Raw genomic sequence first — 18,354 nt, forward strand, 5'->3', positions numbered from 1 at the left:
CCGGCACCGCCAAAATTTTGACAGTGGCACGAGGGGGCTGCCACTGTTTCTCAAGCCTGGTCCTGGAGTACCACTGTCCTGCATGTTGTAGATGTATCCCTGCTCCAGCACACCTGATTCAAATGAATTGCTCGTTATCAGGCCTCAGCAGAGCCCAGTAACGAGCAGCAGAGCAGGGCAGCTGGTGTAAAATCCCTCTTTATTTAAATTTTGTGGGGGCTAACCCTTTAAAACTGAAAAATAGAGGCGGGAAGAGACGTTTGTCTACAAAAGGATCCAAAAATTACGTGTCTCCTATTCACTGTTTGGAGTTTATGGCAATTAAAAAAAAAAATTTAGGCGATTTCTCACTGCCTCTCACACTCTAGCTGATGACATCACCCACTCTAGGGGCAGAAATTCTGAGCGTTTTTTGAGAGACTTTATGGTCTTCAGATGGTCAGGGATCGAAAACCGTAAGAGATATCAAAAAGTGAGCCGAGGTTCATTTTGAGCAGACAAATTTATCTACGTTTTAAAGTTTGAATGAAGTCTCTAGGAGAAAGTATGGCGAGGCAGCGGAGACTTGAAAAAGGCTGAAATTTGAGGAAATTTCCCCATTCATTTCTTATTGGAAATTTTTCACAGTTTTTTGCGAATAACTTTGTGAATTATTAACGAATCCTGTCCCAAGTACAGAGCACACCATTCCCGATCAAGCCGCACGTTTGATATATAGTTTGCGAGGGTTTTCTAGTTATGCGCCGAAATTCTGGCCGAATATGAAAAATAAGAAGAAAAAACACGAGAGATTACAATAGTGGCTCGTGCCACTAATTAATTAAGTCATAGATTGAGGAGTTTTTAATGAAGGGAAAGGAGTAGTTGTGCGTTTAAGGATTTTAACAGGATAATTTTTCTTTAATATTTGGGTCCAGCATATAACCTTTCTAGATTTGTGTGTTTGAGTTATTTTGAACATTACTCTGTTTATTTCAGAGATGAACTCATACTCCAAAGCTCTGACATTAACCAGTGTTTGCTCCCTGTCGATCCTTCAGAATCAGGGCCAACGATCTGTGAGTTACCGCTGGAGATTTGGAACGATCCAGCCTGACTTGACATTTTTGTGCCATTAACGTTAAAATAGGTTTTAGGATTCTGTGGGCGTTAAATGCACGAAAAATACAAAATCATTCACGTTGCTGAAGACGGGGTTTTGATTGTGAATAGTGTTTTTCAGGACAATACTTTAGCTTAGCTCACCTGTGCTAAAGGATGCCAGGCAGTGCGATTCAGCTCTTGTTTTTCTGAACCACGCTGTGTTTTCACAGGAAAAACTCTCTAATGTGTGTATCTCATTATTTTCCCTTCTACCCTTCACCTGACTTTTCATTCGAGTATTAAGCAATCTCTCTTCAGACGTATATCCAATACAAGTGGAGCGAGGCTCTTGTGGCTTTTTGAAGTGCCACGCTCCCTCCTATCTGAATCTCATTTGTCAAACATGATTGCACTTAAATAAAATCCCTCCGAGGCCCGGACTTTTGTTTGCTCGTATTTAGATTTGTGCTAAACACGGACTTTCGTTCTGATAAGGCCGTCGCTCCGTGTCAAGGAGATCTAAAGTATTGATTCGGGTGTAGACTGTGGCCCAAAGAAATGAGAACTTCAGAGCACCACAGTGTTAGTCCATCTGTTCTCAGCTGTGTTATTTGAGAAGTTAGATATTGAATGTTTGTATATGATGCATTTCTTAGGCATTCGCTCAAACCTCCACTGCCTCCAGTGTGACAGCAGGAGCTGAGTGGAACATTATTGAGGACTGGATCCATATTCTGCCGTCACATTCTCACTATCCATCTGAGCTGGATCGTTAGTCTGTGACTGACTCGTATCACCAGAATACGGTGCCTCTTCTTCATCGCAGAGCCATTCCTTCGCTCGGGCTCATTTTTAAAGCAGCTCTTCATTTTTCACACCAGGCACTCATTCATATTCTGCCCTTCACTGATCTCCCCAGGCCTGGATGGCCATAAGTAATTATTAGTAAACCAAATCGAGCGTGGACAAGGCAGGGACTATTACCATACTGCTGACTCCTGCTGAACGGTGGCAGAGATGCTCCATGCGTGGACCTGGAGGGAAAAGTGAGTCTGGAGGAGTCTGTCCGATACAGATCAGAAAACTATTGATAAGTTAGTCCTCTCTAGTCTGACTGAGCTTATTGAGAGTGTTTTGTGGATAGATTTCCTCATTTTTGACCACAAATGTGACAATGAAACAGGTGAAAGATGTGAAACCATGTGCTGCTAAAGGCTTCTCCCCTTCAAGGAAAATGCTTTTTCTTATCGTTAAGGATAAGAATCCATCCTGTTCATTAATATTATCAGTGCTGCACTGGCTGACAGGTTCCTTTATGACCACCACGATCACAGCGACTGTAGTTTACTTTGAGGAGAGCTGATGTAAAAGCTAATTTATGTGTATTAGTCCTCAAAAATCCCCAACAAATGCATTATTTACCTCTGTTTGAATAATATCTGCTAACTACTGTTCCGCTGTTTCAGGAAATTACTGAGCCTTTTTAAAACATATTAAACTTTATATTTAAGAGCTATTTGCTTCGAGGTATGTCTGCAGAAAGATCCAATAGGCTTTGGGGCTAAATGCCACAGAAACGATCGGAAAATCAGAAAATATTGAGAGTGTGACTAACGCATTGTTGGTTGTGGCCTTTTCAAGGGATTTCTTGATAATGAGAAAAATATAGAACAACGCCAGCCTTAATCCTTTTATGCATTCATCATACTGAGTGCAGTGGAAATGAAATAATTGAGGCCCTCCATGGTTAAACTGCATGTCCTTTCTTCATCAAGTGGCAGTTTTCCTGTTTTCCCAGCAGGAAGATTGCACTCACCTGTTGAGAGTAGTTCTTGATTTGACTGCTGGACTGAAGGCGCTCTGACAAAATGAGACCAAGAGAACAAGACAAATTGTGTTTCAGGGGCTTATGGTCCAGGTGGAGTGACCCCTCGGCTCCAGTGAGCCGAGGTTGCAGCTGAGAACACCTGCAGTCAAATGTAAGACCTGAACAGCAATAAATACATACGTACAAATTTTAAAAAATTATAAAGGGAGGAAATGTGCAAGTCTCTCCAGCTTTGTGCAATGTTTTTTTCTTTCTTATGACAATTTTTTCAGTTTTTCACACATTTTTTCCATTTGGTGGAGACAAGGACATACTGAAAAATAAAGTGCAGAAATACAGAGAATAATAAAAGGTATTCAAACAGCGAATGCACACAGAGTAATTCAATATCTCACGTATTCATATCAAAATATGTGCAGACATCTTGGTCTAAGTGTACAGACTCAATGACGAGACAGTAATTAAATGTATGCACTTTCCTGAAAGTTTAATTAACTGTTATACATTTAAAATTATTGTAATGCTTGCATAACCCTCCACAGGTATAGTTGAAACTTTTAGCTGTGCAACACTCAGAACCGGCAGAAACCGAAGCCTGTCGAATCAAAACTGGAGCTAAAAACTGTCCAGAAACATCAGGAGTACCAGATCCCAGTCCTGCTGCACTGCTCCAGCACGGAGAGGCCATCCCATAATATCAAAGTAAAGCTGATATGCCACCGAGTGAGACTTCAAGCTCCTGTCTGCTTAGATACTGTTGACGAAAGGATCTGCCGAATTACTTGAAACTGAAGCGGAAGCGTCCACAACCACGAGCTGCCTCGGTGGTGTTTACGAGCGCGGAGAAAATTCGGATCAGTAAATTATCCGACGGGGGGATGGGAGCACATTAAACCTTCAACTGGCAGGGCTTGTTAACAAGTCGATGGATCTTTTTCTGTAACGGCCCACTGGATGACTAGCACAGATGCAGGAAGTGTGTGTTGGTGTGTGTGTGTGAAGACGAAGGGCAGGGCTTTAGGCCTTTTCGGCTAATTGGGGCTAATCGACTGCTCCTTACGTACGGCAGACAGCGAAGTAATGCGAACATCCTTTGCAGCGTGTTCTCGAAGATCCACACTTATCTCGCAGTGATTTTTATCACTGAGGAACCACAACGTCGAGCTGCCCGCTGACGAGCGGCGCGAGCCGCCGCAGGCGTTCCTGATATTTCTGTTTGTTTTTCTTCATGACAGCTTATTGAAGTTAATGAGATTTTCATCACAGCTGTCTCGTAATAGCACTTGAACGATTGGGAGCAACAAAAAGCTGGGATGGTGAGAAACAGCTTGTCTTTGAGCTGACAGTTGGCTGTCTGTTCATCTTTCAGAAACTGACTTGGAAGACGAAGGATGTGGAGAAGTGCACTGTGAGAGGGAAAAACAGCGTGAGTATTTTCTCCCAGACACGTTCTCGCTTTTGGTTTTATTTCTGACTCCTTCGGCTCGCTTCCTTTGCCCCCGCCTTTGTTTCCTACACAGCGAAGTTTTGTAATAAGCAAAGATGTGCAGGTAGCTTATCAGAATCAGTGGCACATCCATCAGGAGGCGACAGACTGGGGCTTTCAGCATAGCGTTTTCCTCCCCAGAGCTACTGTGAAACCACAAGAATGAGCCTGGGGATTGCGATAATGACTGTAAAACAGAGACAGTGTGTGTGTGTGTGTGTGTGTGTGTGTGTGTGTGTCAGCCAGTAAAATGCTCCGTCTACCTGCTGCAGCTCCTGTTTTCATTCTGCCATGGACCTGCCAGACGCCAACATGGACCCTGTCCCTAATGTACAATAACATCAAGTTGTTTCCCCCCCCGACAGGATGAATGTTACAACTATATCAAAGTGCTGGTGCCACGCAATGACGAGACGCTTTTCGCCTGCGGCACCAACGCCTTCAACCCCACCTGCCGCAACTACAAGGTAAGATACTGTGCTGCCGCGTGCTGCCCCCTGGCCTCGATTACCGATAAGAGATGGTGTTGCAGCTGTTGTGAGATGTGTTCGGCCCTGTCCTTGTGTGCTGTTTCAGTTGTACCCTTTTACTCAAGCTGCTACTGGAGATGACAAACTGCAAAGTAAACTCGTATCACATGAGAGCCACGCTGGCTTCTCGCTCTCAGAGTCTCACACAGATGTTTCATACGTCACTGACAACCGCAAAATGCTGCATGAACTCATAGTTTTAGTGATGAAGGAATGTGAGGAATTATTCCATATATAAATCTATTCTATTCTTCTATATGTAGATATATATATACTGTATTTAGACCTCCTGTAGGTCCTGTAGCACTCAGGCACTATATAGGAAGGCCTCCTCTGAGGTTTTTAATGTAAAATTAGGCTGGATATTCTACAGCTGAACAGTAATGGCATGTTATAATGATAAGAGGAAATTTGAACAGTAAAATGTGAAAGATAGCACAATATATTATAGACAATCAAATAAAAACACAAGTAAAATAGATAAAATGTTTAACCTGAATTAAGGAAAATCAGGGTCATAAAAGAGTTAACGTGATATAAAACACTTTTACTGCAGTGAAATTTCTTTTTGCGTATCTGCCAGGGCTGCAAATACACTTACAGAGATACAGTACATCTGTGTAAGGCTTCCAGAGCCTGAACACGAGATAAAATAGTGTTAACACCACTCTGAAAAGGGCATCTACTATGAAATAACACCTACACGAGCACTGCTGCGAGGACCGGTCAAACCAGGCCGAATGCAGCGTTTGTTAACTATAAAAGACATTTGGCAGCCGGCGCTTGAGTTTGTGAGATGAGCTCAAACTGCGGTGAAAATAACAGGAAAGTTATTAACTGCATAAAAAAGGGACAATCGTGTCAACCTGTTCAAAGTGCAGACATGCAGAGAGGAGCAGCCGTCTTAAGTAGTCGTGTACTTGCTGGACATCTGTCCTACTTTTCTTCTTTCAACGCTGGCAGCAGAGGTGGATCAGACACCAGGCAGCCATCGGAGCTGTGAGAGATCAGCGGCAGACCTGTACCGAACACACGTTGCGAAACGCTGCCATATTTGTGTTTCACGGGGCCCGCTGACTTCAAACGCTCTGTGTTGGTGGAATAATATGTCGGCTCAACAAGGCAGAGAGAGCAATCTGTTGACAGAACACAAGGTATGCTGATGATGGTAATAACACAACAGCTTCTTTCACACCTCTGAAACAACAGAGCCGAGGGAGGAGATGAAATGGGAGGAAGAAAGAGACGAGTGGGACCGGGGGGAAAAGAGAGCGGGGTCAAATCCGTGCCTGCAGCTCGTTTCTATGGTTTTTCCATCGCTTCAGTGATAAATAACAGAGAGCTGCTGGCCAAGTGAAAACACTGCGCTCGACAGAAAAGCCACAGATGCCATTTGTTTAAGGACAATGCAAAGGTTAAGCTCCTCCAGTTTGAGGTCTGTTGAATAAAAACCCAACATGACATTGTGGTGGAGCCTCAGAGGTGACATCACAGGTTTGGACTGTGATTCACAGCAGGCCATTAGAGGAGGAGGGAGTACACGTCCTGCAGCACAGACCGTAAATCTAACAGCGTGGGGGGACTGAAATCCAGAGGGGAGCTGAATAACTCAAGACCCTGTTTTTCACTGGGTTTTTTTTTTTCCAGAACACTGACCTAAGAACTGACCCAGTGGTCTGTGTCAAGTCAGACAAGGGTCCTTCTGTGGTTTCATATCAAGCAACACTACGGCATCATTTAAAGGGATTAGCGCAAGTATTTTAATCCTGCTGTGCACAGCAAAACAATAAGAGGCAGTGGTACAGATGTGACAACCTCTGACCAGGTGATGTGGTGTGGGTGTTTTCCTGTTTACCTGTACTTCAGATTAGATATTACACATGCATAGCCATATGCCACTTTTCATTCATATCTATATGCTACCCACAGAGAATGATCCTTATTGTTTGGATGTTTATATTTTTGTTGTTGTTTTATCTTTTGGATTTTATTTTATATTTGGACTCGTTTCTACTTTATACCGCAGCTGCTGCACAACAGTTTCCCTGCAGGATGAATGAAGTTCAGTCTCATCTCATCGTATCTTTGCAGATGAAAAATGATTACAGAACGATATAGTTTGAGGAGAAAGTGCTGGGCGCTATCACAGTTTTTTTTTTAAGATGCATGTCGTATATGTGTGCACAATGAATAATTAAACTGAATCCAGTGCAGGACGGAGCTGCAGAGTGCAGTTCACATTCAGGACTGGTGTTTAATGTTTCTTCGCTAATGTTATGCTAAGTCCTGTCCTTGGCAGTGGCGCTAGGTTGCTACTGTAGGCAACAAGCTAGTTGGGCAGGCAAGCTATCGTTAATGTCTTACTTTAGAGGACAAACACGCGTTAAATCCATTCCTCACACTTATGCTCCTGTATTTATTCATCTATCCAAAGGCAGTGAGAGAGGCACAACCTGAGAGCAGCATCGCTGTTACCACAACACCATGCACACCACCTCAGCATGTGGACAAACCCAAAGCTCGACAGGCGTAGTTACACCGCCTCGTTACGGCTGCTGAGATCTGATTGGACAGTCGCTGTTTGGGGGAGGGGTGTAGTAAAGTCAGTTGAACTCGATGTGAGGGGGCTGAGGGCTCAGACTGAAGGTACCTGGGTGGAATCATGTCTCAGGTGTCCTGTATGTATGTCCAACGATTGATGCAACGTGTCTCGCTGGTAAAGAGCGGCTGATTTACACAAAACACACATTCTTTCTCTCCGCAACCCCCAGCTGTGCCCCCCCCCTCCCCTCGTCTTTTTCCACAGCTTGGAAAAAAGCAGAGGAGACTATCCAGACAGCTGGAGAGAGAGCAGGGAAGAGTAAATCATATGAAGGAATCTGTCTCTGGGACTCCATGAAAAGTCTGCAGAGGACAACGAGGGATTGATTGACAGGAGTCTGTGTGTGTGTGTGTGTGTTGGTCAAAGACATGAATGGATGCGCAGCCGTGAACGCTGACCAGACTGCTGAGGCAGCTGGTCTGTAGACAAAAGAGAGGCTGTCGTCAACATGCGTTAGTGATACAACAGAACCTTGAAGCGTCAGATCCATCTGTCTTCATCTGCTCGCTGGGGAAACCGTCCTGCAGTCGCTGAGCAGCTTTGTTGATTCCTCGGTTCGCTCTGACTTCTGAGGTCTGTTTCTTGTGATTAACAAACTGCTGCCTCACTTTAAGTCACGTCACTCTGCAGGCCAGAAGTCTGTCCAATGCCGCTGATTTCTAATCAGATTTCAGAAGGAAAGGACACAAATCTTGTGATTACTGATGAGAGACAATGATACAACCGTGTTTATTTCTGGCTCCGTGGTCACAATCCTGTTGATAAAATTTCTGTGTGACATTTTTGACAGTCAGGATCACATTACTGGAGTTAATCTAGAAGAAATCCTTATTTAATAAGTACTTTTTCCAGTTAGTTTTAAAGTAGAATATCTGATGAAGCTTCTCAGCATTGAAAGCTCTTGCTCTGTTGCAGCCATTTGTCAAAGAAAACATCCATGCATTAAACATTAAGAGTGAGTACCGTGTCAAAGCAGATGTTTACATCATGTTTCCCACTGCTGGAAAAACCCGAGCGAGCTCGCTGTTGTCGTGCGTTCTCTTCGGGTCATTCTTCTTCTCTTCTCCTCATGCGTCTGCTTCCTGTTATTAAGGCCAGACTGGAAAACACATTAAAAGCACTTAGCCGTTGAGCTGCACTTGTGAGCTTTTATTCATGTTTTCTGTGAAAAGCACTTTTCACCAAATCTAACCAAAGCTTAGGTGTGACGCTGCGCAGGAGCCAATTAAAGCAACACCTCTGCAAAATAACACGCTTCATAAAAGCAGCACAAACTGCAGCCTCGGCCTGAACAATAAACAACCACTTGAAGCTTCACAGGAGTTTTATGTAGGGCAGAGCTGTTGTGTTGCATTGCATCAGGTTCAGAGGTGTAAACACACCCCTTTAAGAATCTGAAGTGCTTTTTGTTCGTATGTCTCGGGGCAGTTCTATTGTAAGGACTTGGATCTCTTCTTCTCTCCTCTGGATGACTCCTCAGTCACATGTTCACAGAGCAGCCGTTAACCCGCCACATCTCGTCCTGGGTGGAAATAAAACCAAAATAAGTCCTCGTCTGCGCTGACATTTTCACGACGCGTCGATTCATAATCTCTGGAATAAAAAGCGTCTTATCTAACAAGCAATCAGCCGCTAAAGTGTTCCCAGTCTTTGCCGTGACATCTCCAGTTCTTTGCTGTTTTAACCAAATAGAAACCAAGAACAGTTCAAACTGGTTTTCTCTTGTACAGCTCTGTAATTCTGAAGCGCTTTTTGAGCCATTTTTACTCAGTGAAACTGTCGTGAGCTCACAAACTCCAGCCGGCAGCACAGTGCCATCGCCATATTGTGCAGAGTTCAGGCTAATTTACACCTGACGTCTCTTTGCAGGCCTTAACAACATAAAACAAAGCTCTGCGTGTCAGTGAATTCTGTGCACAATACAAACAAGGCTAACAGCACCGATAAATACTCGTTATTATCAAACTGTATGAAAGTATATGAAATACTGAAGAGTTCAGCCTGCCTTTAATTTACCACGATGGTGTTCCTATTATTGTGTCCACTCCTCATGTATGATGTTTGTATTCAGGGTCTGTAGTGAAGATACAACAATAGAGCAATGCTGCTGATTTCTAATCAGATTTTAAACCAAATTTCATTCTCATACAGCCACGTTTATGTCTGGCTGCGTGGTCACAATCCTGCTCGTAATATTTCTGTGGGACTTTTTTGACCGTCCAGATCGCATAGCTGGAGTTTATTTAGGAGAAATGCCAGAGTCCTTATTTAATAACTTAGTTAACTTAGTTATTGTTAGTTACTCAGTTAAGTGCAACAATAGAGCAGCAGTTTGTGTCAGAGGGGGCAGCACAGCATGAAATAAACCAAACTGTGTGTTAATGGCCTGTCAGTGGGGGGTGTGTGTCACCTTGTTGCTACAGAGGGTGATGACTGTGCTCTGCATGCATTCAGCCTCCACACACACACACACACAAACACACACACACACGCTGGGTTGTGCTTGTTGTCTTACCTGGGGTTTACAGTCGTGTTAGCAGCAGCTCTGAAAACAGCAGATAAACTGTCCTCGCTGCTCGTGACGGCAGGACCTCACAGACGATACATCCAATAAATCTAATCTTTATGATGCATGCGCTGCCCGTCGTAATCACACATTGATTTGGCGCTCGTCCCTTACGCTCAGCCACCGTTCTCAATACATTAAAGACATTTGTTGACCGATTTAAGCGGGCGGGGCAGCGGCGACCTCATCTGTTTACAAGTGTAAACGGTAGCGCTGTTTTCATGTTCACAGCTGTCTTTTATGTCCACTCTTTCTGTCGGGTTAGCTTTGCAGTTCTGTACTTGGCCTATTAAAGTATTCCTGTGTACTGTGTCCTCTCTGACTTAGATGTCCACGCTGGAGCAGGAAGGCGAGGAGGTGGTGGGACAGGCTCGGTGTCCCTTTGAGTCCCGCCAGTCCAACGTCGGCCTTTTCGCAGGTGAGTGAGGCAGAGTGAGCCAGAGACTGTCCTGTGTTTGAAATGTCACAGCGATGCTGATCTGCATCAGTCGTCTCCTCCAAGAGGCTTTAAAGTAACATTGATAGTTAGATTTCATGATTTTTATCATAGATTTTAAACAGATGAGGCTGGACTAATGCTCCTCATACTGTTGTTCACACTTTTTGTATATAATGTGCATAAATACAGTACATATAGTTTTTTTTTTGTATTCCTTTTTACAGTCCATTTGTCCTTTATTCCTGCTATTGTTGCTGTCCATATTAACATAATTTCCCCAGCGTGGATCAATAAAATTATATCTCATTTCTTTCCTTATTGAAGGAAAATAAATTTTTCTGGTAAAAAAAATAAATAACTGTGCCAGACTGGACATTTGCTAATTCAAATCAGGCAAATCTGCCTTTAGAGATCATTTCAAACGCTGCAGTCTTGCATGATTGGATGGATTTTATTGGTTGAGCCAATCAAGTCCACATTTGAAAACCCTGAATTTCACCAGTAAATCATGGATGTTTAAAAGCATCATTTATTTTATTATCTAAGGTGATGTGTTTAAAAAACCAGGCCAGGTTTAGCTCTTTAAATACAAATGATGTATGCATCACATTTTTTGATGAACAAGCCTGTTGAACAGTTGTTTTTCGCACTATTCCAGGAAACATTCTGGTTTCCATTCATTTTTGCATTGTATGACAGCAGCAGACTCTTGAAACTTGTCAGTTTAACATTATTCTCATATATATAGAATATTAAATAGAAAAATAGAAAACATAATAATAGACTGAACTACATGTAAACTTCTTCGACATCGTTCCTGGTCTGCCGGTGCTACACGTCCTGCAATTCGGTGCCGGTGCACGAATCGTCACAGGCTGTAATCAGAAGTTGCCCCTTGGTGGACTCTGATTTGTGGTTAGATTTCCTTCACTCATCATAGCAGTGAAGGAAGCTGATACTTGGTGATCATGTCGGGGGCGAGTTCAGGGAAGAGTGAAGGGAGAGCCAGACCTGCACTCAATCCTGCCAGGTTTCCACTGACATTTATGCAAAGTTCACACGGGGTGTTATTAAAAGTGACACATTCTCCAACATGTGTTCTCCTCTGTCTCTTTTTAAAGGGCACCTGTGACCAAAGTAGACTCTGGAAAGAAGTGGGTTATTCTTCAGAATCGTGATCCCTGACAATGTGTCTTAATTATGTTTTTTTTCTCTTTCTCCCAGGTGGTGATTTCTATTCGGCCACCATGACAGACTTCTTGGCGAGTGATGCAGTGATTTACCGAAGTCTGGGAGAAAGTAGTCCCGTCCTGCGTACAGTCAAGTACGACTCCAAATGGCTGCGAGGTGAGCATGCAGCAAGGTGTAATATTTAGCACACGAGCATGCAGTTTTGGCACGATGGTTGCACTATGTTTACACCTGCCGTTAACATGTGCTGGGTGAGCTGATCACAAGTGGACAGCGCCCAAGACGGGTCGAGACCTAATTACTTAGACCACATTCAGAGGCGGTCTGGGACGCACATGGCCGCATTCTTTCAGCAGTATGTACGCAAATCTGTCCTGGGCCACATTAAAGGACCACCTACTCAACTGATGTCGTCTGCATACGCAGGCCGCACAGAAAACACACTGTCTGATTTTCATTTGGTTCACTGTCGTGTAAGTTACATGTTCGGGCTCTCTTAGCTGCTAAGAAAAGCAGCAGATGTTTGTGAACACGCAGTCCGTTTCAGCTGATTTCACCAGTGAGCTAATAACCACGAAACCCCCAGACTCCCTTTAAAAATCAATCAATTTTGAGAGAGATGCTGACTGAGAAGAAACTTAATAAACTTTGTAAAACATTTTATGGCAAGTCCTGAATCATTCGTGCCTTCTTGTAAATTCGGCATTAGATGCTGTATATTAACTTGTTTCTTTCCTTGTAAAAACAGTCAGTTTGCCGCCTTAGTGCGCCTTACCTGTCAATGTTGAGCAGCTGTTTGAATAAACTGAACCAACTCAGCGGGTTTTCCTATTTTATTGACAGTAAATATGTCAAATTTTACAAATACAATAAACAGGAACCAATATAAGCTCCTTCTTTGTTGCCTGTGGAGAAAGTCCCCAGACTCCCTTATAATATCCTGCATTTTTGTGCGCTGGGGCGTTTGGAGAAACTTTATACATTTTGAGAAATGCTGTTTATGACAAAGTCTTAATTATTTAGGCCTTCTTGTAAATTTGGCAAATGCTAGATATTATTTCTTGCTTTGTGTAAAATGCATGTCCGTGTTGGTTTAGTACTGTTAAGTACTGTTGGGCCGCCAGTTAGAAACAGCAACACATTAGGTCTCGGCGAAGAGAAAGATGTGTTTAAATGTATAAAGAGCAGGAAAACTGAGACTGTGGTCACTCGAGACACATGTGGAGACGCACTATAACGGCAGGTGTGAACTGACGTACTTAGAGCGGCACACCTATGATCAGATTGCCCCAGAGCCACATTAATGCCAGGAGTAAAGAGGCTACATGAGGTGATTGGTGTCGACTTGTGGAAATAGAAGGCTTCATATTCCTCTGACGTGTCAACATCTCAGTGAACTTGGGTTGGGCTCTGATAACTGGTTCCAAGTCTGTGAAATACCAGGATCCACAGAGCTCAGAGGATAACAAATCCCTCTTCACATCTTGTATCGCTGTTTGCCCTTTTCTTCAAAACACTCAGTGAGAAGGCTTCTCACCTTTAGCCGCCGCTCACGGCTGCAGATTATTTCAGATGTAATGTAACGTTAATTAAGTAACTTGGTTCATGTTTGCTGGTGTTTGTACTCAGCCTGATGATTTGTTAGAGAAATAAACATCACTCTCTGACACCGCTGTAGGTGAAACAGTCTGATTGCATCACATCAGTTTCAATTGTCAGAAAATCTCCCCAGTAAGGCTGCAACTAACAGTTACTTCATCTATTGATATGCCTATTAATCGATCATCACCATGCGGGAGTCATATTCCTGTTTGTCCTCGTTAAAAGAAGCATGTCGGTTCTCTTACTGTTGTTAAAAGGGGTTCGGATCCTTCAGGATTTGTTGTGTTTTGCCCTGTTCCTCTGATTTCATTTTTACCCGTGTCACTCCTGCAGGAAAACCTTCCAGCCTCACACAATTAACTGATTCTCATAATTGCTGCCTGATAATTTTCTGCTGATCAATTAATCGACTAATCGTTTCAGAGGTGCAGCCCCAAGTCTAAAAAACTGCTCCTTTTATACCCAATCATGATACAATCACCTGTTACCAATCAACCTGTTTACCTGTGGAATGATCCAAACAGGTGTTTTCGTGTTGCTGCATCAGATTCAGACTAAGCAGATATTTACAAAAGTCATGTATGTATTCAGATTAACTCCAGCCCTGTGAATTACTGCCTGTCTGATCTCCTTGATCTTAGTTATCAAGGTGTTTCAGCTCTGCTGTTCCAGTGCCGTGTTTGTTAGTTCCAGCTCGTCTTCCTTCTCCTCATATTCAGGTTTTATTTTACAACGCAGTCCCTGCATTTCTCTTGGACCTATTTTCCAAATTGAGCATCTGTGTTTACTCGCTCCTCTCCCCGCCTGCTCACAATACTCTGTCATGTTGGAAATCAGGCGTCACCGCCAGCGCGTTTGTCACATATCTTTTCTTCTCGTCTCCCACAGAGCCCCATTTCCTCCACGCTATTGAGTACGGGAACTATGTGTACTTCTTCTTCAGCGAGATCGCGGTGGAGTACACCACTCTCGGCAAGGTGAGGGGCTCGTTTCAGACCAGATGCTCACCTGGCTTGTGGTTTGTGGCGTCGATGCTTCAGTTTCTGAGTGAAATGAAGTCGATCACTTCTCATGCAAACAACGCACCTACACGGTTTTTCCTCATTCTTCCCTCAGTGTGATTTATAAATGAGTGTTAAGGGATTTTCTCCTCCCGCCCCCTCAGGTGGTTTTCTCCAGAGTCGCACGTGTTTGTAAGAATGACAACGGCGGTTCGCCGAGGGTGCTGGAACGTTACTGGACGTCGTTCCTCAAAGCCCGGCTGAACTGCTCTGTCCCGGGCGACTCCTTCTTCTACTTTGATGTCCTGCAGTCGCTGACAAACGTGCTGCAGATCAACCACCGGCCGGCCGTGCTCGGCGTCTTCACCACGCAGGCCAACAGGTTGGCATCGGTGTCGTTGTGTCTTCACCGGAACATTTTGTGGTTGGAGGTGGAGTCAGGACATTATTACTACAAAGTACTCACTGATGGGACACTGGATGGGAATTTGTCTTTAAACAGTATCTTTGTATAGTTGTGTGTCTGCTCTTGTTTTATCTGATCCCAGAACAGCCACAGATCCAGAATTTACTTTTAACATAGCAATAACACAACAAACCTGTATTAAGTTACACACATGTAACATGAACCAGTTCCTTATTGCATGCACATTAGTTGCATGCTGACTGTTTACTAGTCATTATAAAGCACTTATTAATGCCTTATTCTACATCACCATATACAACTACAAGGTCATTAACAGGTTCTCCTCAATAACCTTCTAATTACTGCTTATTGATAATAAGTAATCATGTTGGAAGTAAGCATGAATTACTAATAACCTTAACCCCAACAATAAGGCATTATTACTTAAGTAAGGGCTAATAAATATGCTAATAAGCAGCTAGTTCATGGTGAATATATGCACCTGGATGTAAAGAATGACCTCATTTTTTCTGAATTATGTTTTAATTTAATACTAAATCAACTTTTTTGAGTCAGCATGTTGCACAGAATTGCAACTGTCGAGAGACAGGAAAATAATCAGCAACAGTTTTGATGATTGCTTAATCATTTTAAATAGTTCTTGTTCAAACGGTAAATCGACTGCATTTATATGTCTCACCACTCAAAAGGCTTTACAACACAAGTAAGCATTCACACACACACACGACACAGCATCGTTTGAGGTTTAGTATCTTGCCCAAGGACACTCCCACATGTAGACTGCAGGGGCCAGGGTTCGAACCACTGACCTTCTGATTGGTGGACGAGCGCTCTGAGCCTCAGCCGCCCGCAGATGTGAATATCGGTTGGTTTTCCTGGTCTTCTCTGATGGTCGGCTGAATAAATTGGGTGATTCTTGGTTGGACGACACAAGTATTTCACTATGTCAGCTTGGCCTTGGAGAAATTGTGACATTTAATGGACTAAAGGATTATTTGAGTAATCGAGAAAACAATCATGGCGTAGCCTGGTTCTCCACGCCAGTAGTAGTTTTACAGCTTCTAATACCACCTGTAAGCTAGTCGCCTGCTGTTATGGACAACTGACATCCCTGATTCTGACACGCTCACATGCTGGAACATCGCTAAAGCTAAGCTGTTCAGACACAAGCAGGGCTGCAGTCACTATCACTGCTGTCCAAGTCAGCCAATGAAAATGACTCTTTGGGATGCATAAGCGTTAGTATGACCACCAGCTCATGCCAGCTTCATTAAGATAGGAAAAAAAAGGACATACACAAATCAAGTCCTGTCTCCCAACATCATATATAATCATTATCTGTAAAGTGATCGATTCAAATGTCTGGTTTCCCTTTAACAAGGTTGCAAAGTGTTTTAGCAAGAATAAAAATGTTAGAGAGAAAGTGCAGAGGACAAGGATACCACAGGAGTAATAAAGTCATATTTCCATGTGCATGTGATGGGCTGTCAGTACATGCTGGATTCTCAATGCGACTTGGACAAGGAGCTGAATTCCAGACCTTTGTCTCATCCTCTGTAACGTCGTCTTCTTTTGTGGCCCCTTCAACAGCATCACCGGCTCTGCGGTCTGTGCCTTCTACATGGATGACATCGAGAGGGCCTTCAGCGGCAAATTCAAAGAGCAGAGGAACAGTGAGTCAGCGTGGACACCTGTTCCGGAGGAGCAGGTCCCAAAACCAAGGTAAGAGACTCGTCTTTAAATAGCAAACTGTCACTTTCCAACAACATGTTTTTCTGCCTCTGACAGTGAAGTTTTTGCAGCTGCTGCTGTTATTGTTCTGCACAGACACGTCTGAGCAAAAAACAAGCAGTCACTCACGACACCTGCGTTTCCCTCTTGCTCGTCCCCGGCGACAAACAGCTGCCGGTGTGTTTGCATCTGTCCTCGCTGATCTCAATTCACTCCTCATGTTTTTTCTCCCTCGGCGCCGTCGCACAGGCCGGGATGCTGCGCCGGCGAGGGCTCGGCGGCCGCCTACAAGTCGTCCACCACCTTCCCGGACGACACCCTGACTTTCATCAAGTCGTACCCGCTCATGGACGAGTCCGTCCCCTCGGTCAACGACAGGCCCTACTTTACCCGCACCACCAGCAGGTAGGAGGTTTGTTTAATGGATGTTAACGGTGTTCACAGGAGCGTAGCGTCAAAATGACGGCAGCGCGGTGTAGGTGAGCTCGGCTCATTTTAGCATCCACACACATCAGCGGTTTTATATTTAACACTTTTAATTTCCCAAAGCTCTTCTAATGTCTTTTTTTAGTCCAAAACCCAAATACTCATTTTACAATGATAAAAAACAGAGAAAAGCAGCAAACTCTCACCTCAGTGAAGCTAGAACCAGAGAGTGTTCGTTCTTTTTACCACTAAAACGATTAATCGATTACCAAAATTCAGATTGCCTTTGCAGAATGTCTGCACTTGCACAACAGGCCTTAATGAGAAAATGCCCGGCTCTTCCCCTTTAACGGTTACTATGCAGGTATTATTTTCTATTTTCTATTGCAACATAACACACCGGCAGTGTTTCCACACTCGGGGTGTGATTAGAATCGATGAGGGAGCTCAGGTGGAACACACAACCTTGTCTCTCATTAAAACCCATCGGATTTGTTCAGCGGTCGATCTGAGCCACATCAAAGACGAACCGCGTGGGGAGGAGGAGGGGGTCTTCCTCGAGTGCTGACCCGACCTGCAGACGCTCCTCAGAAGGGAGGAAGTCTCACCTGTGTGTGTGTGTGTGTGGTGACATTTTAGCATCCGCTGATATCACATGATGATCGGGTGAATGTTGAGTCGTTGATAAGAGTCACAAGTGTCTCAGACAGTGCAGCATAAACCTCAGACATGGACGTGCACACCGCTGATACACATCACAGACTCAAACACACAGACACCAGCAGTATACGGGAGCCTCCTCCGTGCTTCCTGAAGCAGAACCAGGCTGACAGCCAGCCAGACACTGCAGCAGCAGCTCCACGCTGGGGAAACATGCGCCGCGACGCATCTGGCCGCAAAAACATCACATCTGCCTCGCCTCTCCCCAGAGGAGAGCCGGATAAATGAAATCTAACCAGAAGCACATCACTCAATGCTACAGAGTCATTGCAGGGACGTGCCAGTCGGGTCCATGTGGGTAAACACGCCGGCCTCCGCGGGACGGTCCGGGAGGGACTGAGGGAGGAGTGAGGACGGAGTCTAGAAGGGACGTGATGCCAGAAAAATGACTGGGTTCGTTAGAGGGAATTTGTTTGTTCAAATCCCAGGGCCGGAGAGGCAAAATGCAGGCAGATGAAATGAATGAGTAAAGCTTATCCCTTTGTCAACAGCCACTGGACTCAAGTTGCCCTTCAGCACAGCTCTTAATCCTCCGCCGCTCCAGTGGAGCCAGCAGTCGACGGCTGTGGTGATACTGGGCAGCTCCCAGGTGTGGCTGTGTGGAGCTGGATGAATATGAAGCAGGGTGGCGCTCCAAAATAAAGCAGCACACAAGCAATGGGGACTCGAGAGGAGAAAAGTGCGTTGAGGAAAGTTGCTAAACAACAGGAAGGATGGATCGA

At 44.2% G+C, this 18,354-nt stretch overlaps 1 protein-coding gene across 3 annotated transcripts in view; it reads left to right on the forward strand.

Moving 5' to 3' along the window:
- The window catches only part of sema6e (sema domain, transmembrane domain (TM), and cytoplasmic domain, (semaphorin) 6E), a 149,776-nt gene that overhangs the window by 91,676 nt on the left and 39,746 nt on the right, over positions 1-18,354 (forward strand). For all 3 annotated transcript variants that reach the window (XM_041941749.1, XM_041941751.1, XM_041941750.1), the window contains 8 exons: positions 4,281-4,337; positions 4,763-4,864; positions 10,423-10,513; positions 11,759-11,881; positions 14,216-14,304; positions 14,493-14,710; positions 16,346-16,477; positions 16,736-16,891. In XM_041941749.1, coding sequence (XP_041797683.1) covers positions 4,281-4,337; positions 4,763-4,864; positions 10,423-10,513; positions 11,759-11,881; positions 14,216-14,304; positions 14,493-14,710; positions 16,346-16,477; positions 16,736-16,891 — 968 coding nt within the window. The remainder of the gene's footprint in view (positions 1-4,280; positions 4,338-4,762; positions 4,865-10,422; positions 10,514-11,758; positions 11,882-14,215; positions 14,305-14,492; positions 14,711-16,345; positions 16,478-16,735; positions 16,892-18,354) is intronic.

The sequence above is a fragment of the Chelmon rostratus genome, chromosome 8 (genome assembly GCF_017976325.1).
Source record: "Chelmon rostratus isolate fCheRos1 chromosome 8, fCheRos1.pri, whole genome shotgun sequence".
NCBI classification, from domain to species: domain Eukaryota; kingdom Metazoa; phylum Chordata; class Actinopteri; order Chaetodontiformes; family Chaetodontidae; genus Chelmon; species Chelmon rostratus.